This window comes from Channa argus, chromosome 18 (assembly GCF_033026475.1).
Source record: "Channa argus isolate prfri chromosome 18, Channa argus male v1.0, whole genome shotgun sequence".
NCBI classification, from domain to species: domain Eukaryota; kingdom Metazoa; phylum Chordata; class Actinopteri; order Anabantiformes; family Channidae; genus Channa; species Channa argus.
Genome location: NC_090214.1, coordinates 14,178,047 through 14,201,127, shown reverse-complemented (window position 1 = coordinate 14,201,127; position 23,081 = coordinate 14,178,047). Strand labels below are relative to the sequence as shown.

The 23,081-nt window shown below is 37.6% G+C and overlaps 1 protein-coding gene and 1 long non-coding RNA gene across 5 annotated transcripts in view; one reads left to right on the top strand and one right to left on the bottom strand.

Annotated features, from left to right (window-relative positions):
- Positions 1 to 1,008: 1,008 nt before the first annotated feature.
- Positions 1,009 to 23,081, bottom strand: part of LOC137103699 (poly [ADP-ribose] polymerase tankyrase-1) — an 81,520-nt gene continuing 59,447 nt past the window's right edge. For 3 of the 4 annotated variants that reach the window (XM_067484292.1, XM_067484294.1, XM_067484295.1), the window contains 15 exons: positions 21,840 to 21,985; positions 21,500 to 21,665; positions 16,194 to 16,413; positions 14,763 to 14,872; positions 13,535 to 13,723; positions 12,703 to 12,783; positions 12,172 to 12,358; positions 12,015 to 12,094; positions 9,183 to 9,300; positions 8,635 to 8,732; positions 7,545 to 7,619; positions 7,245 to 7,350; positions 5,913 to 6,099; positions 4,712 to 4,868; positions 1,009 to 4,489 (listed from right to left, as the gene is read on the bottom strand). In XM_067484292.1, the coding sequence (XP_067340393.1) occupies positions 4,403 to 4,489; positions 4,712 to 4,868; positions 5,913 to 6,099; positions 7,245 to 7,350; positions 7,545 to 7,619; positions 8,635 to 8,732; positions 9,183 to 9,300; positions 12,015 to 12,094; positions 12,172 to 12,358; positions 12,703 to 12,783; positions 13,535 to 13,723; positions 14,763 to 14,872; positions 16,194 to 16,413; positions 21,500 to 21,665; positions 21,840 to 21,985 (2,007 nt within the window). In that variant the 3' untranslated portion in view covers positions 1,009 to 4,402. The other variant, XM_067484293.1, reaches the window with a different exon arrangement.
- On the top strand, positions 13,710 to 17,039 carry LOC137103705 (uncharacterized). The gene is made up of 3 exons (XR_010911582.1): positions 13,710 to 13,850; positions 14,542 to 14,638; positions 16,363 to 17,039. It is a non-coding gene; the product is annotated as an uncharacterized lncRNA (long non-coding RNA).

The following is a 23,081-nucleotide window of genomic DNA, read 5'->3' as shown; positions in this document are numbered from 1 at the left end:
CTCTCCTTGTCTTCACAAGTACTGATAATTCTGCTTCTTCTCACCATCTTGATTTAACATCTACTGAAGTATTTCAGGCGATGCATTGCAGTGTTTCTGTTGTTGAATTGGTCAGGGTGCCAAACGATTTGCCCCACATGGCTATTTATTTACTCGCAAAAGCACAAAATCAATTGCACGGTGCAGGAAACAGGATGCATCAGGCTTTTAGACAGTTAATTGGCTCCCTAATACCAGATAAAACAGATGTCCTTAGTTTTTTATGTTGAGATTAAACAACTTCATCAACCACATATCACTGTGTGCGTATTGTTCAGCAAGGTGTCCAATAAAGGTAAATAAAATCAATAAATTGATACAAGTTATAAATTCAGGTCAAAGAACTGTATAGGAGTCTCATTAGCCATGTTTGTGTCTTGCCCCTGTCCATTTGGAGGTGTACAGAAGCTTGTGAACCCATGTACCATTTTATTCTGGCAAGAAGAGTTAAAGAGTTAGAGTGGAGCCAGGTGAATTGAGGACACTGCACTAAATTCTTTGTCTTCAACAATAATGTTATCTACAGCATCACAATCGTTACTTAGTAGAGTAATTGTACTTTAGGTACATTTTACACAGGTATTTACTTTCTTTCAACTTAAATAAGCAATTTAAAATGGCATTTCTACACGTAATGGAGCATTTTTTTTACTTGAGTATTGTTTGCACACATCTACCAACTCAGACACTGACTCTTGTCTTGAATAATCAGAAAACATTTAAAAAGTCATTGACGAATTTCCTTGGGTACTAATCTATGATGTTAAAATACTGTAGGAACAACCACTAAACGAAGTGACTACCTCCTTACTTTGGCTATTACTCCTGTACACGTGTCTGTGAAAATAAATAATGACTTGCCTGCTTCAGTTGACGCAAATTAACAAAGATAATACATTTTAAAGTACACTTGTTTTTGTAATAATGTGGTGCCAAAAACTGAGCTTTTAAAAAAACAAAGACGCCAACATCTTTTAAGTTCTTTTATTAAGGAGAGTGAGGAGTTTCTGTTTCACGTTAGCTGGTCAGCAGCTCTGTACAACTGTCTGTATAACAGGGGTCAAAACATATCCGATGAGGAGAAAAGTGTCAGTGATATTTCGTTAGAAGGCAGACCTGAAGGTGAGATGTGGATTGTTACACTCCAAACTATTTACAAGATGGCTGACTGGCTCTTCAGACAGATAAGTAAAGACAGACCAGCTAAAACACAATTCAGTAACTTATCACATAAAAAATGTCTTTGAAAAGTCTTTCAACAGAAAATAGAAACAACAATAACTAACTCAATTTCATCCATAAAAGACTCATTAAGATGCCCAGCTGGAGTTAGTTTATTAAGAGTATCATTTAAAAACAACACCCTCAGCTCTCTGCTAATAAATCAAACAGTGCTGCTGACCTTACTGAGGTCAACATCATAAACTCCACCTGCTCTGTGTTTTTTGGAGTAAGTTATGCTGCCACACTATCTGAAACGTCTGTTGTAGTGCAGAGACTGATTAGGGATGATGCAAATGTGTTGTGAAATGGCAACTGATTAAAAAACAAACAAAGAACATTTTACATTGTGTAACACGGCACAACACTTTGTTGTGTTGCAGTGCTGCAACTTTTTAATTTTCCCCTAGGTAACTTGTGGCCATTACAACTGAGGTTGAAGTCTTTTTGTTTTTTCTTGTTTCTTCTTCAGCCCTTAGCTGTTATTCCCTCTTTAATTTTTACTCATAATTTATTTCCTTTCATTCCCTCTACAACAAATTAGTTGCATTGTGCTGAAATGCGAAGCTACACAAATACTTTCTGTTATCATTCATTGCTTTCGGCATAAAAATATTACTATCAAATGTGTGGCCTGCAAAACAGAGCTAATGATGCTGATGTGAAAACTTCACAGTTTGAAAACAGTCTGACCGAGGTCAGTTTAGTTTCTTAGTGATTCAGACCAACGTCATCTTCACCTTCCCTTGAAAGTGCAAATCAGCTGAAATCTGAGTTTGACTGGTAGACACTGTAAGGCTAACAGAGTCAGGATGAAAGGAAATCAAATGTCAGCACAGCTTTGTCAGTGTGGACCCTGACATTTGTTTTGCGTTCAAACAAAAAGACAGTGCCCTTAACCAAAGACTAATACTCTTGTGACAAGTAGATATACCAGCTACCTCTATCATGCTGCTGCCAAATATGAAAGAACTCCAACGTAGTGAGTTTCCCAATTATTTCAAGGCAAAATTTTAAATTCCAAAACTTTTAAGGCCATTTTCTTTCCATTACAGACAGTTCAAGGAATTTCTAAGGCTTGACTAGTTTTCTTTGACTTGATCTGAATGAAAGAAGCAAAACTTGTGCATGGTCCCATTTGATGTACAGTGTAATTAATTAAAAACAATAATCATAAATAATAAATGAACAGAAAAATGTGGTCAGTATAGTCAACAACAAAAAAATCTGTTCAAGCTTACAGTGTGTAGTGTGAAGCGATTGCTAATCTTGCTGTTATGAGGTTTGTCATACACGATAATGTCACAATAAATGTTTAACAAGATATGTGATAGCTCATCTTTATGTACAACATGTCCATTATCCTCATTCTCATTTAACCTGCAAAGTTCTGGTTATAGAAATGTCTTTTCGCAGCCTGTGACCAGCTCGCTGATATAGTGACACGGCTCACTTTTCACATTTGCTTAATGTTTGAGGAGTGAAAACTCATGAGAATTAATCCAGAAATGGGGGAAAAACAAAGGATGAAAAAAGGAAAAAACTATGGGAAATGCCCCAGGGAAAAATGCAAATAAATAGCACTGTGTAGATATTAATCTATAAAGAAATGTCTAGCTGATATTTATATAATATAAACTGTAGCTCATAAATGATACTGCAGTGTCTTGAATACATGTGTTCCTCATTACCGTTGTGCCACTAGGGGGCATCAACAGATAAAGGTAGAGAGGAAAATGCCGAGCAGGCAGCAGTTTCATATAAACAATATAATGGGAGTCAATCTGGGAGACAGTAAAACGTGTAAAGATGCGTGACACACTGGTGTAGCAGCATAAAAGTGTGAATGTTAAGCTGCACTTGACAAGAACAGGAATAATCACAAATGGAGCTTTACAAATGAAGTCTTCGCCGTCCCAAGTCAACATTCTGAAAACTAAACATTTGTCCCAGAAATATTTCTTGCTATGATTAAGTGCAGCTCTAACAGACTTGTAAGATGTATAAAGACAAAGAGCGAGTGTATACACACGTTTCTTTCAGTGTATGTACATGTAACAGTATCACTTGTGGTTGTGGTGATTTTGGACTGTTTTTAATCTGAGCTGAGCTCAAACAAACAGTGGCGCAAACTCAATATGAACATTCTATCAGATGCAGCACCACTATACACACGTTCAAAGTGACTCGGAAAACCTCCTAATTCTGTGGAGTTCTAAAAAGTCGTTTTATTTTGATATGTGTAGCGTGTTTGCAAATTTTAAAAATAACTTTTGACTGAAAGGAAATAAAGTTTCAGGGAGCACTATGTTGAGAGGAGGTTGGTTTGCTTGACAGGTGTCTCAGCTTATTACATTCAGCTAGTGTGGTTGCTGCTGACTTGTCGCAAATCAGCTGAAAAATGTTTTTGGCCAAGTAAATAATATGTTTTCATAAAGTAATGTTGTTCTTCACTATGTGGCCTGTATGTTTGCTCCCACCTGGTGGGAGAAAGATGGCCCCACATAAAGTGTTGTGGAAAGTCTGCAGCAGCAGTGGATTGTTCGTTTTGTGCTTACTGACTTCTCGTATTTGTCCACAATAATCTCTTTTACTTCTCAGTGCTCACATTTCATTATTTCCTCTTTGCTAACTGCAGAAATGAACGTACAACTGTTTGTTGTTTACAGGAGACTCATCAGTGCAGATGTGACAAGCTGTGACATAAAATGTCAGAGGAAAACTGAAAATGACATGTTAAAAACTGGAAGTAGAATGCATGAACAGTGCTGTCCTGTTTTTAGGATCAAGTCAGGGGTCTGCGAGTTTAAAGATCAGCTTAGCTTGTGTAGTTTCACAAACCTTTTTGCACTCTCTTTCAAAAACAGGCCCAGATTTAAGTATCTTGATTTTTGCCATCTACTGCTTTGGACTGTGCATGTATCACACCCCGACAAACACACTGCTCTTTTTGTCTGTAGACGTGTCCACATCTGCTTCAGAGGGTCGTCAGACTCCTGCCTGCTCAACGTGCCAGCACCACAAATAGAGGAGACTTAAATATTGGGTCTGATCTTTGACAGGCCTTTCAGTTCAGCTCTCCACCTAACAAAGAGTAGCGGTAGTGCTCTGCAGTCTGGGATTTTTCTGCTCCATCTGTATTTTAGGACTTCTGCTCAGTGGTAGCAGCGGGTGTGGCCACACTCTCTGGCTTCACAATCTGGTAGGTGATCAAGTACTCTGGGTAGGCCTGTAAAACAAAATTGAAAAATGATTTCAGTCTAAGTCGAACAATGAGAAATACTGTATAGAAAAGAATAATTTTGACAACTGATCAAGGGCTTAGTTTATTCTTGAAAAAACTATTTGAAAGCAGATTAAATAATATTTAAAAAAAAGGTTTGCAAATCATGCACCAATGTAACGTAAGGTATTACAGACAGCTTCATGAAAAAAGTGTGTTTGTACTGACCTGTTCTCCTCTGTAGATGACGTACTCAGCATACGCCAGTCCGTTGACACTGGGTCGTCCTATAACAGAGTGGTGACCAGGGGGGGCGTGGGCCATTTTCATCGCACTGAACTGAAGAAATGACTTACCCAGCGTCACTCTGCAGAACAACATCTGCCTGCAAACACAAGGACACATACAGACTGATCCTGCCTTTAGTGTGTGTGTGTGTGTGTGTGTTTGTATTTAGCCCTTTGAAAGAATCTAAACCTGAAATCTTTTTTTTTTTACAATTTTATTAAGACTCTTAATTTTGTACCTTAAAGGCACCTCTTTGGCCACAATATTGTACAGCTCTGAGTCTTTTTAGTTAGATGTCAACAATCTTCTCACCCCTGGATTTGGGCAGTTTATCCAGTTCTACCTGGCAGATCCTGTCAAGCTCGGTCATGTTCAGGTCTCTGTTTTATAGGGTTTAAGTCTAGACTTTTGCCTTTCCAAAGTGATCTCCAACATCACTTAGGGCCTGACGTATAAAGAATGCATACCCACCAAAAACTTGCATTTCAATTTTCTCACACATAAACTAGTAATCTACATATTAAAAGTAATATTAATTAAAACCTTTTAAGTGATGAACTTTAATTTTATTTTATTTACAGCCATTGTTTCTCTGCTATTGAGCTTTTCATTTTAAGCTAAAGTGAAGGAGTCACTTCATGTTTCCACATGAGCACTACTAATCAATAACTGATCATGTTGCAGATGTTTTATATTGAACTGTGTTCTTCTCAGTGATTAACTTTCTAAATGAGTTGCAGTTTCTAAATGAGTTGCAGCACTATGACTACTACTATCAATATAATGTTTAAAGCTTCTCTACTTCCGTTTTGTGATAAATTGTAAAATTGGAAATGAGGCTTGTGATCATGTGGTCTTTTCATTGCTGACTAAGATATGAAAAGCAGAACCAGGCATACGTGTGAAATGTCTAAAAACCTATTTTTCACATGGTCATTATGGGAGTACAGATCACATGTACAACAAAATATAAAAGAGAGAAAAAAGTGAATCAAACATTTTCTGTCTAAGGTGTTACCGATGAGACCGCTAACTGCTCGTGCCATGTTTTATTTTATAACTTGTTGGTAAAAGATGAGTTAAACAACTGGCTAACGTGGCAAAGGAAAACAATTACCACTAAACCAATTGGCCCTCTCACCTGTGGCACACGTAGCAGGAACGGTCTTTGTGGGTAGGACAACCCGTGCCTCCACCGATCCCGTACACATACTGGTTACTTTTAGAGGAGTTCTCAGCAAAATAGATGCCGGCGCCAAACATGCCTCCAATGTAGGCGTGACGCTCGTCAAAGCCCTTATGGATGATGGCGTTGATGAAGGGAGAACCTGGTAGAGTAAGAAAAGGCACAGCTATTGATTCACTCCACAGCAAAAGGAAAGCGTTGGCAGGCCTCCATTATGTGGGCTCTGTATCGACATGTCTCATTATCCTTTTCTGACTGTCCAGACAGTGGACATATCTTGAGAATGGAACCTCTATCAAAGAGAACATTAGCATAAAATAGCGTGTCTGATGTGATTTACCATCCCCAACAACGTATACACCTTCCCTTTTCTAAGCAGCCTAAACTACTAAGTTCTCCAGGCTGTGAATCACAAAGCACAGACAGAATGAATGCAGAGTTTTCCCAGATACTGTTTGAATGTTACTCTGGTAAATCCATGATCTAAGAGACTTTGAACATAGCATGATTGTTAGTGGCAGATGCACCGTTTCACTGTAGGCATCACAGGAGCCAAGTTTTGAAGAAAGAGAACTCAGCTGCAGTCCTGAGGGTTACGTCCTTGCTGAGCTTTGTGGTTGAAAGGGGAACATGGAAGATTAATGAGACTCGTTCAAGCTTTCGGCCAGTCTACAAGAATGAAAACATTCCAGTACAAACGAGTTCGTCTTGAAGCGTGCGAATAGCTGAACCTTGAAGCAGAAGCCCGAGCTCCATTTTACTTGTGTCCACTAAGAGGAAGTGACTGAAGCTGCAGGGGAGACGTGATCAAAACCAGATGAAGGGGAAAACAGTCACCAGGCTGGAACATTTCTAGGTATTCGTATGACATGCAGTCTTCTACTGGAAAAAGATTTTGGTGTGTCTTAAACTTCAAACTTTTCTGTAGCCATTATGCATATGGGCTGTGAACCTGTAATCATTTATTATGTATGTATTAAGAGAAAATATTAATGACACGGGTCTGTGCAATATTTATGCTATTAAATATAAATTAAAAAACAAACTACATTCCCAGATACTTGTGTGTGGATTGCTCTGCTGTTGGTGAGCACAGGGCATTCATTATTGTATTTATGCAAATTCTTAGAGTCCATTTCTGTGATCTTATATTCCTAACTATAATAATACTACTAGATTTATAATTAAATCAGTGTGCATAAGAAAGCTCCAGAGGTGTGTTTCGAACATCAGACTTCTACAACAGACTCCCTATGCTGCCCTGTATTTTCTCACGTGTTCATTTACCGTGAAAGAGCATGCGCTCATTGTGGTGGTTGTGATTCTCGTCTGATATTTCCTTTTGTCTGTGTGAATATCTCTCTCGTAGCTTCTTATTCACCACCTTTTGAATCTGCAGTGAGAGAGAGAAAAAGGTGAACACGCAAAAATAAGTGTCATTTGTGCTGTGAATAAAGAATTTTCATTTGCAAGAGTCCAACGAGACACAAATTTAAAAGTGACAAACCACTCGGAACGAAATAAAGTTCAAACCAGTTATTTGTGGTCACCAAAAGAGAAAACGGATCTCGATGACTGTACACACACCTTAATGATGTTGTACCGGCTGAAGACTCCGCCTGCGTTGCCTCCATCACGGTGCTCTCTGATAGTGCTCTGTAGCTGAGGAGGAAATCAACAGAGATAATCAAAATCACATACCCACACACAAAGCTTTTAAAAGTTAAAAAAGGGAAAAGTGTGGGATAAAAACGCTAATGAACTGCAGTTTCCATACATTCTGAAAAGGTGTGATTCACTCTGTGGATGACATTACCCTTAAAAGAGCTGATGATGATGAGTCATTTTTGTACCTTGACAACTCAGCAGTGTTTTCATATTCAGAGAACACAAGTGACATTCAGTGACCACCACAATGAACCAACTAGTTTGTGATACTTTGTATTAATTCTGTATGCATTTCTTTCTTAATGCTTGTGTTTCAGCTAGTACTGACTTGTGCATAAAAATAAGGATTACGAGAGCCACTTTGTCTTTGATAAAGTGAGGCAGCAACTCATTCAGTCAGAGTAGTTACCTCAACGATGCCTGTGGGAAATTTAGAACAATGCAGCTGCAAAAGTGCAGCATCAGCAGTGATAAAGAAAAGCTGCAACTGGATGTGAAAATGAGGGAGCCACTAGAAAGTGTTTTGATGTAGATGAAGTGATTACAGTCTTTGACGAGACAGTTTTATCTTTCTAATGACTGAAATTATTGATGTCCATAAAATAAAATCCCACTGTGCCAAGGCAAATACAGTTACCCTACCTATTGTTTTCTGTTACTATCAACAGACTATAAAGAGATTTCGAGTAAGTCATTTTTTGCGTAGAAATTATACTGACAGTTGAAGTTAGAATTACAGTTCAAATGACCTGCTACATTTCTGTCAAAATCTGTTGTTACTCATTGATTTTAAATTCATTCCTAATATCTGCTGCCTTTTCCAACTGCTGCTTCCATTTACAAGCAGAGTCAGTAGAGCGAAGGGAGCAGTGTTGTTGTCCTGTAGATAGCAGCTGAGACTATGATGACCCTGCTCAAATATAAAATGCAACCTCTGAGGGGAAAAATTGCCATCACCTAAATGTGTGGTGTGTCTGTGTTGTGTGTTTTCATTAATGCCTGTGCTTACTTCCTCCTCCACAGACTGGAACTCCTTGTCATCTGGTGCCAGGTCGATCAGCATGGTGCCCTGGCTGGAGCAATGGAACGTCAGGTACGGGTTTGTACCTGCAAACGCACATTCTGAATGTGAATCAGGAAGGTATGAGTAACACAAAGAATACAAGACGACACTGACCAATTATGACTCCGCCTATGGGCCACATAACCCAATTTCTGATTATAGTAAAACCACCTCATGGCTAAGCATGTTAACTCCGGGTTTAAGGCCCAATCAGAGTGGGATGTTAAGCAGGCAGATTAAATTGTTTGGAGCTTTAACACTGCATTTTGTTTGATGATAACATCTACATTGCTCAATTTGGTGAAGAAAGCAACTATGGAATATTATTTTAGATTTACAGAAGAGTTTTGGGACTAAATATTCATTTTAAAACTATTAATTTGTTATGGTCTCACTTTATTGCTGCTTCTCAGCTTCAGTTTGTAAAGCCGAATTAAAGATCAAAGAGTAAACATAATATCTAACACTGTGTGTGTGTGTGTGTGTGTTAAGACCTTGCTGGCCCAGCAGCCTCTCGATGCCCTTGATGAGTTTGTGTCTGTGACCGTAAGCATTGATGCCGATCTCTTTCAGCTCCTCGTGACCCATGTCTGCCAACACATCCAGCGAAATCTGCACAGAAACAACAAGTGACATTGGTCTTGCTTACAGATTTCTGCAAAAATAATCGTTAATAACACACTGAACTACAACTAGCCATGTAATTATATCCAGCTCTATCAACTAAATCAATATACCAATGTATTTAACTTTAGATCTCTAGAATCTGCCATAAAAAAACAGCAAACACTACAGTAGGACTGTTGGGCATCTGCTGACACTGAATCCGATTCAATGCTTATTAACAAACACTACATTTTAATATGTATCCTCCTTTAACTAAGACAATATATTTTTCAAGATAATCTTATTCCAAACATGGAAGTTTCTAGGTCAATTAATATTTTATAGTTATGATATTTGGATGTAAGAGTCATTAGCATTGTATCCTAATAATTCTCCGTACTCGCACCATGTCTACTCTCCATTCAAAAAGCCGGTTGGGTGGGAACAAAATCCACTCTAATAGATAAATTTGGGAGATGCTGCCTATGATGTTTTAACAAGTGCAAAGTTACAAACAGTAGTAGTTTTGTCATTCAGTGCACACAAAGACATTCACCAATTTGGTGTAAATTTTCTCCTATGCAGCACAGTGCTGCACTGTAGAGCCCCGGCGTGAAGGAGAGCAACACCAGCAGGCTGACACACAATACATTAGAGTTCAGTGAAGAAAGGACCAGATATTACTTGGCATTATTTTAGCAAATACCAATTCTCCAGATCAAACACAGGCCTCTCTACATTACAGCTGAATAGTAAAATCATCAGGTTACTCTACAACCATTCAACAAAACTGTCATACAACCAATAATAATGAGTGCAGTGCTCCAAGTCCTATTACAGAGACAAGGTGTCTGACAAATATTCATGAGAAAAGCTGCATAAAGAAAAGGTCAATGAATAGATGGAAGTAATCAAGCCATTCATATGCAAATTAATGACTGTGAAGTTTGTGACTTTGCTCAGGGAGAAGCAAGATGAGATTCATGCTGGAGGCAAAGATAATGCTGCTTTCAAACGGTAACCTTTCCTCTGTGATGCTGTGATCACTGCTACAGGTGTTAATCATCACAGCCTAAATAACTCTGCTGGGAACTTGCTGAAACAATAACTGCAATTTAAAAGTTCAGACAAAAACTCGGAGCTATGTGATGAAAGCATCATCTTTTTACCTGGATAAGCGTGTATCCTCTGTTTAAGTGAGAAAAGGGGTTTGGCGCCACTAATTTGATGTAATCACCTAAACGTAAAAATAAATGATACATCAGCCCCACTCTCACCACAGGTTGCTGCGTCAAGCTGCTACGTTAACTATTTTCTCTCAGCAGTGAGAAGCAGCATCAGAACAGCATCTCTGTGAGTGTACACCTACAATGTTAAAAAAGTGGAGAGCAGGCTTAGTGCACGAGATGATGAAACCTAGACACTGATAAAAGGCCATTTATTTCAGTTTGATCCAGCTTTAAGCTCATTTAGGTTTGTTACTAATGCACTTCTACAAACATGTCAGCAGTAATTATTATTATTAATTATTTACAGAGGGAAGAGGAGGCTTCAAACAATAAAAGGTTAATGACAGTGCTTTTTGTTTTTAAACCAATATTCTTTTTAGAAATGTATCTACTGCCAGAGATAAAATCTACAACCAAAGTAAATGTTTGGTTTTCTGACAAAATATATTAATCAGCATAAATCTCTTTTACAATTGAGTCCTTGTTAATGTTGCTCTGAAATATAAATCTCCCTTTCTCTCTCTTCATCTGAATATTAATAAAGGTTCATTTCCCTTTAGGGGGATTGAGAATAAATGTAAGACAGATACACGCATTGTCTTTATTGCTCCCTCCCCGCCTTCTATGCTTAGCCTCTTACCAGCTGTCACCTTTCAATTTCTATTTATGTCTCTCTTTCTGTCACCCCATGTGTCTTTCTGTCTGCCTCCTTGTCAGTTTTTTTTCTATCTTTCTACTCAAGACTGCCTTTCCCTTTATGTTCCTTGCTGGTTCTCCCTTATTCCTGCCTACATCACTTTTATGTCTCATTCTGTATTTTTCCTCTGATTTTGTAAAATTAATAATTCAAAAGTAAAATTTGATGAGGGGGGCCTGGTGGCAGTGGTAGAGCATTGGGTTGAAATGCAAAGGCCCAAGTCCCAAATTCCCAAACTCTACAGCGCAAACTTGCTTTCAGTTTTCTGATAGGACTTTGCTTGGATGTTTTCTCCTTGACTTAGATTGATTCTTGTCTTGCACCTCACTTGTAAGTTGCTTTGGAAAAAAGCATCTGCTAAACGATAAAATGTAATGTAATTTAAAATATCCCACCCCACAAGTTGTGGCCCCACCCAGCCACCAAGAACCACCTTAACGCACGTCCCGAGCATCTGGCGTAAAAACTTATGCCAAATCAAAGTGCGGTAAACGTTCTGCTGTGTAGTGACCCCTGAAGGGACAAGTCAAAAGCTGTTGATCTTAAACAAAAGTTGACACAAGACATATAAAATGAAGCAAAAACATTGAAACAAATCAGTTTTTAAACAACGCTGCATCAGGACATAAACATGAACGAATGTCAGGTTTTATAAAAGCTGGATATTTATATTTTGGAGAAAGAAATCTAAATGTATTTTATTTAGTTGCACGTTCGAGCTATTCCCTGTCCCTCTTTTTCTAACCATTCACTCTTCACACCTTTCTTTGTCACGTAAAGTGTGTTTGGTGTACCTGTTCCCTCTGAAAGATGTCTCTGAGGTGTTCCAGACCCAGACTCTTCAAAAACTGGTTGATGGTCATGTCGAGCAGAGCTGCAGAAACATAATGATGTTAGCAGGATTATCAGAAGCAATAGCTGATTTAGAACACAACTTTTGCTTGTACATACTCTCCCCTTCTTTCCTGTCAGACCCCGATGCTCCGTCTGCACTCCCAGTGGCCCCGGCCACTGTGATGTCACTGAGGGGTGCGGTGAGGTTGTCTATGCTGCTGGCAGCAGACAGGCAGGATGGGGATGGAGAGGGAGAAATGACCACACCCCCTGTTGTGCTCGTACTCACAACACTTGCACTCACCTGAGAGTGACAGAGTGTATTGGTTTAAAGAATTTCATTGTTAAAACATGAACTGACACAAAGTAACACCTACACCTTTTCCCCTTTAACTGTTTAATGTATTGCATCACCTATAAAGCTAAACACAAAACTAACATTTTAATTGCTTTCTACTATTACAAACTCCTGGCTTTCTTTCAGTGCTTTCAGCTTAATCTGCAATCTGCAATTGGCATGTCACATGCCAAAAATTCTAGTTAAATCTTGACAGAAAATCAAGCCTTTTCTACTTTCCAGAGGGACCACAGATGTGTTTTAACTTTCAGTTCTCATGCTTTTATACTTTTAAGTGTGAGGACACCTACCACAGTGGCCTGTGGTTTTAAACAGCTTGGCAGGGCATCTGGTGGCATAGCATCAATCAACAATGCTCTGATGTCATCAGCCTGCAACACACAAAGACATGGACAGAATGACAAGATGTACATAGATGTATTATTTAGTTACTGTACAACTTTATAATTCCAACAAAATTGCAGGTATTTTGTTCATTTAATATTTCCGCACACCTTGAATCAGGGAATAATTCTTGCTGACTACCAGAGTTTGAATTAAAGCAAAGCAATACAACAAAACACAGGTCTCTTTGCTTTGTTTTATGTGTAACTTGGCCTTAACTCAGTTGGATTACACAAGATGTTCTTGAAATGGTCTAGAATTGCCTATCTGAAGCTGAGTTTGATGGTCAAAACTGGACAAATTACCAGATTGCATTCTATTCACTGCTGTTACTTGATAACATTGCTTAACTTTAATATTACAGATAGAAGGAGCTAACCAGACTTTTTTTCTCTCAATCTTATCAGTAGCAGCATGCAGAGCTGATGTCAGCATTAAAAACTGCTCTTCTATGAGTAATATGTTACCTGTCAAACTACATTTCCTACAGTAAAACTAAGGACCATATTAGCAATAAAAACCCTTAATAATAAGCAAGACGTTAGGAATCTATATGTTCCACCATCTAACCTCTCCTTATGCTGCACCAATCTTTGAATATTTAGCAACAACCTGCAAAAATTAAGTTGATACTAATGACATCTCCCATGTGTTGTCTAAGAAAACACTTGTGGGGGTTCTAATGTAAAGTAATGGAGACAGAATGCTGTGAAACATCTCTAAGAAATCCTTTTGTACCGTTGCCAAATCTAGCGGCGTCTGTCCCTCTTGATTCTTCATAGTGGGATCGGCTCCGTGGGCCAATAAGAGAGCGCAGAGCTGAGTCCGCCCCTTCTGGGCCGCTTCATGGAGAGGAGTAAATGCCCATTTGTCTGTGGCATTGACGCATGTATTGTACTTGATAAGCAGGGCGGCTATGTCCACATGCTAGACAAAAAAAGAGGACATAGAGGTGAAGAAGATGAAGAGTGAGGAGGTGTTGATGACGGGCACAGGGATAAAAATAAAAGCAGAAGATGAAAGAAGAGGAAAGCGGAGGAGAGAAAAGAAGGTGGTGAGGAAAAGAAAAGAGACAACAGCAATAAATTCATTTAATATGACCAAATGTGTGAAGTCTGGAGAATGACTGCTATAAAAAAATTGAGATCAGAAAAATGTAATGCTTGATTCTCTGGAACAGAAATTGTGTTAATTATTAATCCCATTGTGTTTCCCCCCCGGTCCTTTCTTTTTTCCAGTTCTTTTATCTCAATGTCTGTCTCAACTCTGGTCTTAGCGTAAAACACAATGTAGCTTGTTTCTGTGGAACGTTGGGACGTGTGTGTATGTTTGTGAGTCTCCAAAACACAGAGCCCATCAAGTTTTTATTCTAACATGTGTTTTTATGACATGATGCTGCCTGGTTGTGTTTGACTCCGAGGCAACCCAGGACTGTGGATAAAGACATGAATTACATACATGCACTTCAGAGAAAGTAGGTGTATTATAATAAAAAGCAAAGCCCTAAAGTCACATACCACAAAGACAATTTTAGATATCTGCATGCATTTACTAGGCAGTGATCAGAAAACAATTCAAACTACAGTGTTGTAGTTTTAAAGTCAAATATTTAATGTAAGGTAGAAAAGTAAGATTATGTGTATTAATGCATGTATGTATTAATGCATTCCACGTGTAATGAGACTCAAATAAGGGTGCATAAATATTGCTGCAACAGCTAACAAGCTTCATCTTGTTCACCTCAGATACATAAGGCAGGAAGAACGGTGTTACCATGGACAACAAAACAAAACAACGGAAAAATCGTCCTCTCAACGATTGATAACTTAAGTAACTAAAAAGGTCAGAAAACTGTGAAAAACATTAGTAATCTCAAAATGAACGTATCTGTATGTAATATCAGGTTGTCACTGTAGTTAAGTGTCGGATCAGTATCTCTGAACTGAACTTTGTGTATGTTTCTTACCCCGTATGAAGCAGCATTGTGTAAAGGTATCAGCCCTCCTTTGTCCTGCGCGTTCACGTCGGCGCCATGTTCCAACAGATACTCTGCCACTTCCAAGTTGTTATAGCCAGCTAGAAAGTGCAGTGTAGTTTATGTTGTATGGAAAGCACAGAAGGACAAAAAGGAAGACAGCAGAGGACAGACAGAAAGTGATAAATAGAGGAAAAAAAGGGAAACAAATCCGTAGTTAGGTAATGAGAGAGAAGGAAAGAAAGAGAAATAAGCAGACACTTGACAGCCTGCATCTGCAGTAGCAGATCACCGTCTTTTCCTTTTATAAGCAAGTACATCAAGACAGAGGGAGTGTGGGCGTGTGTTTAAATGGTCAGATCTACGAACAAACTGCACAGGTTTCTAAGTTTGTCTCAGCAGTTTCTTAACTTTAAAGGAGACAGTCAAGCTTCATGACATTGTCTAATTAAAATACTGTGCACGTTATGAAATCATGACACAAAAGCCCAGTCTGCTCATGAACTTCTTTATAACCATAAAGAGAAAAGGATGGAGAGGACACTGAAATAAAAAGAAAATAATCCCAAAAGTATTTCCACTGCAGAGGGATTTCAACCCCATGATCAGCAAGCTTCAGCAAGCTGCTGGCAAATGTGAAAAAACAAGATTCTTGTGTTTGTTCCATTTTGGGTTTTGAGTTTACGTTGCACAGTGTGTGGTTTGTACGCTGAGGCAAATATTTTAGTGCAATTTTTTTTAGCGATTGTATCAGGATAGCATTTGGTTACGGATACGGATCTCTGTAAATCTGTTTATGCCTGTGATATGCTATAGCAGAAAAGTGCATCTCTTGTTATCTCTGAAGCTGATGTTATCTTGATTAAATATGTAAAATAAATATGTAACGGTGAGTGCGTGCGTGTGTGTGTTCGCCTACATGTATGAGAACCTACATTATCTCAGTTTTAGGACTTCAAACTGGATGATATTTTGTTGAGATCCAAGGACATTTTTCAAAGTTACTAGTCGACTGACTAAACTGACTGAGATCCTCAGTCTGCACTATATTACACTATATCTGTTTTGACCAGCCTTAATAACAATGTCCTGTTATACCCTGGGTCTTGTTATTTTAATGTATTCAATTATTACTGTTTAAATCATCAGTTTTTGATTATTCATGATCATCAACTATCTAAACCTACAGATAAATTACTAAAATTTCGCCATCTGACTATGAAGTGCCTGACTATAGCAAGTGTTATCAACACTAAAATGTGTCCACTGCCTGCCCTGGGCTCTTTTCTATTCAACTTTTACTGAGATTGTGCAGTCACAGTAATTGGCCCCAACGATATAAAGTGATCTTTGCATAATGAGGCATATGTTTTATAAACAGACCTGTAAATGTATATACAGCTTTGTGTTTCTGCATTTTACCTGCAAGATGCAGTGGGGTGGAGTTGCGTCCCTGCGTATCCCGACAGTTAATGTTGTCAGGACTGCATAACTTCTGCACCCTGGCCAGACAGCCTTTCTTTGCAGCGTCCAGCAAGGCAGCGTCTCCTCTTAACAGGTCCTGAATGTCCGTGTCCCCATCTTTCACCAGGTCCAGTGGAGTGTTCCCATCTCGGTTCTTCTTGGTGGGGTCTGCTCCATGCTGCAGAGAGGAGGCCAAAATGAAGGAAGAAAGAAAGATGAAAAGAGAAAGGGGAAAGAAGAAAACAGACAAATATAATAAAGAAATGTTTATCCAAACATTTACCAAAAATGTACATCTGTAAAAATACATATGTAAATTTTCCATTTATAGCTGTGTTCTTTGAAATGCCAGGAAGAAACAAAAATACGATAAGGTAAATAATAGACACAAAATTTTGAAAAAGAAAAAAAAAACATTTGTTATTAATGACTCAAATCTAAAATAAAGTTTTCAAAATCCCTTATCGTTGCATACCCAGTGGTAGTATTTTACTCAGACATGGAAGAGATGATGACAAGTGACGAGTGGGAAAAGGATGAAGGTAATTCACCAGAGAGCAGAAGAGAGGAAGAGCTGAAGGAGGTAGAGAAGAGAGGACAGGACATCCAGTGAAGTGGAAAACACCACATACCCTGGAGATTGGAAAGAGGAGGAGGGGGCCTTTTTTTTCTTCAGCTGTCTCCTAGGTTATGGTTTATCTTGTCATTTCATTGTATGTTTTGAAATCCACTCATTAAAATTGGATGTTATGGGACCATTCCCCAGAGTATCCACTGCTGGCCTGAAAATGCTGGTTTATATGGCTCGGTTTCTCTTTTTAGATTTTTTTTTTAAACCTACGGTTAACAGATTTTTTGGCCTACTTCTCAATTTCTATTATCTTTTTTGCTGCTGCTGTTATCACATTCCGAGTGTAATTTATTCGCTATCCAGGAAAATTTTAATACAAAAAAAAGAGCACATTTACATATAAATAAATGTTGTTTCACCAAAGAGTTTCCATTTATGATGAAGCCACCATGACCAAACAAAAATTAACCACCACTAGAACAGAAACTGAAATATCATAAACAGTGAATGCCAAACATACATACCACTGACTAACAGTTGGGCCTCTTGCAAGACAATGGTACGAGACACCGAGACATCCAGCTAAGATCGTAAGTCACTGGAGTTATCAAATTTCATGGAGATTGCTAACAAGACAGATATCACTGTAACTGAGGAGAAATTCATTATGCTAAGAGTTCTTTCCCAACAAATAAAATGCAAATATGCATTTTATATATCTCAGTAGATCCATACAGAAATATCAGAGGACAAGGAGGAAGTGGAGCACAGTTTTATTCTGAGCACAACCCATAGAGACAATAGAAATTGACAACAAACAGTGGAGAGAAAAAAAGAAAGGACTCTTTTTCAAAAGAGAGAACAGTTACACCCTTAAGCCATGGCAGATTAACACCAAAGTGTGGGAACACTGTTATTTCTGTGTGTGTGTGTTTGTCTGTGTATCACTATGTTTAAAGGGAATATAAGGGCCATGTGTACACACCAATCACAGCCACAAGACTAAACTCCCACCCAGAGTGAAAAATCCCAAACCTTCCCACCACATTGGACAATTGATTACCTCTCTGTGTTTGTAACTCCCCCCTCTCCAAACTCAGATTCCAAATTCTGAGCTATTTATCACAAGAGTCAAAGTGTGGCTTGAAGGAGCTTCTGTAAATCTGAACACTAGGGCAGTTTTGAGAACACTGAATGGGGTTTATCTGCACATAAGGCTGCACACACTGCTTACACACTGAGACTGAGGAATATCTTTGATTGTTTTGGCACTAGCTACTGCTAATAAATCGATAGGGCTAATGACAAGAGTAACAACTCCTGATAGACAACATACCACTTATAAATATGTTGCTAAAAGGAAAAACAAATAATAAAAACTGCATTAGAGATTAAAAAATTTAATATTTTATTTAAATCAATGCTAGAGATTTTTTAGAGACAAGGCTGGGAGTCAATTCTAATAAATATGCCAAGTTAAATCATCTTTATGTGTCATATACAATCAAACAATCGTAATCAAAGTCCTGTGCTGACCAACTAACACAAGTCTTCATGAACGTCTTTAACCTTTACCTTCAGTTCTCAAATGATTATGGGTACCAAAGATCAGAAGTTTAATATTCAAGCTTCTGACCACCACAAACCCACAGAAACAACTCCAATACTCATTGTCATAGAAGTCTGGAAGGATAAAAACCTTTCTCCAAAAAAATACTTTCCAAACTGGTATTGTCTGGTCTAAATTCTCCCAAAGGTGCACAACTTATTTATACAGGTTATTCCTTAATTTGTAGCCAAGCAGCATCAGTCCAGTGCTGCAACTATGAACTGTCAATTTAGTTCAATATCAGTTTGTCGATGGGGTTTGGTCAGCAACATATTATAACCTTCATACACACAGCATATTTCGCCTCCAGATTTTCACAACAAGCTTAGTTCAGGTAACCTTCATAAACTCCATTTTAGTGTCACACCATCAATGTGTCTTTGTGTTTGTACTTGATCAACCAGTGTACAGTGTTGAACATACAGAGTATGAAAAGACAGCCCATTCCTTATCTTCAATGAATGTGAACACTACAACACCACAGGGTTGTGTTGACATGATGGAATAAGATCAAATTTGTAAATAATACAAATGTCTAGAAAATATTCTGAACTTAAAATAGTGGTGCTATATGCAGAACTAGAGCCTCAGCATCTACAGTGGTCCATATGAATTTGGGGGGAAAACATAAGAAAAAAGTGCTCGACAGAGGTAACGCTCTCCCCTGAAAGTCGATGAGACAAATAATTTGTCAGACACCTGTCAGACACTGAGATTCTTGGGAAAGTTAAGCAGTTGTTTCAGTCTGTGGGCATCTGACTAAAATAACAAGAAAAAAAATGCTTAGGGAAAATGTCTAGAGAAAAAAAAGTCGAATCTGTTACAAAACTTTAGATATTGATTTGTGTCATTGATAATAATACAGCATTATACTTATGTGTATGCACGACAAATCTATATGGTTTTACATAATGTTTTTTCATTTTTTAATTCTTAAATGTTAAGAAGAACATTTAAACCCTTTTTAATGGATTTTCTGAATGCTAAATAGACCATATAGAAAAAAGAAGGAATGTATAGTATAATCTTCGTATTGATCAGTAAAATCAAATTTCTGAGTTGTCTTCAATCGCACCCGGAGATGAGGGGGAGAAGGGTTCTCATCACTGAGGATTTGTCAGCTCTTTTAAACGTTATCCTCTACAGTTAAATAACACACATTTATGGAGGTATTATTAAATCTATTGCCTAGTACATAAAGCCATTGTAGGGTATCAACTAATTATATTTACAATATACTAATCTAACATTTGTATTTAATTAGAAAAGGATTATTTTGTTTAAAAATGTCAGTAAATTATTTAAAACAGCTATAAAAATTTCCAAGAGCCAGAAGTAATAGTATTTATTTGCTTGTTTTGTCTAAATACTGTCCCAAAAACCAAAAAATAATCAATTAACAATTGTGTTATTCTGAGAAGGAGGAAACTCCTATATTTGTTAATCTGGAACTAGTAAGTTTTGGCATTTTTTTGGTTGATAAATTATTTACTTCATCGTTAACAGAATTGCTGTAGATTTTTACAGCACTAAAAACCACTGCCACTTGCAGCATTATATCATTACTTCTCTCTGCCTAAAGGAAATTACTCAACATTTTGACTGACTCATGCCATGCCAGCACACGGTTGTTCCTTAGCTCTCTGTAAAGTCAAGAGTTGTATATGCCCACACAGTCAGACTGAGAAACAGCCTTTTTTTTTATTTTTTTTATCATCAGAACTGTCACTTTCCTCAAAAATGCCCAGCGCCTTACTACCCACTCCCCTCGAACATATAGTAAGTGTCATCCCTGCAGTTCCACTTCATCATACACCACATTCCAGAACCTGGTTAATTCATATTCTGTTTTTTAGCCTACTTTGACTCATTTTAGTATTTTTCGATGGACTTGCTTTTATATTCAATTATGTTTTCATCTGCATGCCTCTCAAGACAATGCTGATGTGACTTGATCAACTAATCAATAAAAAAGTAAATTAAATAACTATTTTATATATAGAAGAGTTGTGTTTGATGAATTATGGCTCATCAAACATAGGATCATAATTGTTATCCTGTCCGCTACAAATGAACACAATAACAGCATCTAGCAGACTTGTCATACAGACCTTGAAATAGAAAGAATCAGATAAATATCAAAATAAATCATGTTACACAACATAATTAAACAACATAATTTATCATTATATTGTTTAATGTTTTATACTGAAATCATCTGTCACAGTCGCTACAACCTTAATCTAATTGTGCAACAACAGCAAATTAATTTTAAATCCTCTCTTGCAGGAATACTTTGCCTGCTGATGTTTTTTTTCAGTTCATGTGTGTCCTGTGTGAATTCAACATTGCTGATCTAATAATAATTTATACAGCCCCATATGGCAACAAAACAGTGGTGATGTAACCTTGTCTGGAGGTGTTTATGACTGAAAAAAATAAGAACACATTGAGCCGTGAAACTGCAAAATTTCACAGGACTCATTTAGACTAAAGGAGCTGTAACAATCAGGTATTACGCAACAGATATTTTCAGACGTCTGATCTGATTGGTTGGATCAGTTCTGATCATGACTGTGATGACACCTTGCAAAAAGCATAAAAAAGTGATCTCTGCAGAATATTTGACTTGGGTCAGCCAATGAAAGGACTCTGCTAACGGATATATCTGCACAAAGTAAGTGCCAATTAAAATTAAAACAATTGTGCTGACTTCTGCATACTAAGAAGTCATGTAGGTTGACTGAAGATTGTGCATGCATGAAAAACTGTGTTTAATAAACTGTGTTTGGTCAAGAACTGATTTCGTGCTACAATGTTTATGCGATTAGGGATGGAGTTAGAAATTTATTTCTGATCAAGTAATCTGTTAAAGGCTTCTCGATTAATCTTTGATTATATCAAAAATATCAGAACAGTGAACAATGGACAATTTTGCAATGTGACATCTTGTGACAAAATGTGTTGTGTATCCATTTCTCACAATAGATTTGACTACAGTGAACACATTGATTCATCTACTAATTATTTCAGCTGCATGTAGAGCAGAATCATGATACTAAAAAAACATTTACTAAGCCTAACCTTGAGCAGGAGTTTGCAGATTTCATATTTGCCCTTAGCAGCAGCTTCATGGAGCGGCGTGAACTTCCACAGGTCAGCCACATTGACTGAGGCCCCATGTCTGACCAGCAGCTCAGCCACCTCGTAGTGGCCGTATGAACATGCGTTATGGAGGGGAACCAGACCACTGTAAAGGGAAAATAGTAATCCGACAAACAGACAGAGACAGAATTAGTTTTCACATTATTCCCATTTAGAACTTGAGTATAATTTTCTAATATGTCATGTATAACAACTGGCTCTGTCCCTATTAGTTTCTTTGTTATCTGCCCCAAACATAACCGGCGTTTAAGCAACACACCCTTTGTCCTTGGCATGCACATCAGCTCCATGATGCAGCAGGTACTCCACCACAGACACTCTGTTGTAACCAGCAGCAAAGTGAAGAGGAGTGGAGTGTCGTCCCTCCAGATCTCTACAATTCACATTCTGAGCCGTACACAGCGACTGAAGAGAAATTGAGAGAGAGATGAATACAATAAAAGGAAAATCTGTTTTTAAATTGAAGTCTGAACAACGAGGTGGAAAGAAATCAATATCAACTGCATATTTCATCTGAAATATGATTTAGAGATTCAATATTTTAAGATGTTTTCATTAAGGAGACTTCAGGTAAAATAAAATCTTTTTTTAATAGAGATGGATTGGTCATCAAGCTCTTAAATATGAGGGAAGATAAAAAAAAAAATGACACACTGTAGGACAATTTGTTTTCTATAATAAATTTCTAAATAAAGTGGTATGTAAAAAACACATTACATACAAATACTGTAATGAAATATGAACAGCACACATTTCTCCTTTCTGAGTTGAATCATGCACCATTAGCCTTTGCATCTCAGCCGAACAGTTTTCTTTCAGCTGCTGTCACGTTTTTTTTTTTGTTTTTTTTGGGGGGGCAAACTAACAGTATTGCTTTGTCTGTCAGTCAATCTGCCACATTGATCTAGACGGAACTATTTGATTTTTAGCATTCATTTCCCCTCAAGCTGAATAACTGTAACTTTGGGGATCAAACTGATGAAATTCCTGTCATACGGATCTATATTTATATTATACATAACCACGTTGATTCACTAAGATGATAAACATTCCTCCTGCTAAATAGCACCTTTTAACCATTGTTATTGTGACCATGTTATCACTTAAACGCTAACATTTAGCTTAAACTTATTTAAGTACAGAATTGTTGAGTCCTAGGTTTGTCATTTATTTTAGGTTGTGAATAACAAAGAGAAAAAAACAGGCATACTATAAATGCATTTTTCCTAAAGTAAACTAGTAAATGATCAGAATAAATTATTTATCACCACACTAAATGTATGAATAATTTTAAAATATTTTAAAATTAGTCAGGAATATAATTATTATCAGTTAGGATACATTATGTTCAAACAGTACAAATCTCTTCAGTATGCCTTTTTAATTTGCATTATCTGTACATATCTGTACAAACAAACTAAAAAAAGCACATTATGTCTGAAATAGCAAGAAGTGGTTTTATTAGTGAGCAACAGCAACAAAATTGAAGTTATAAACTGAA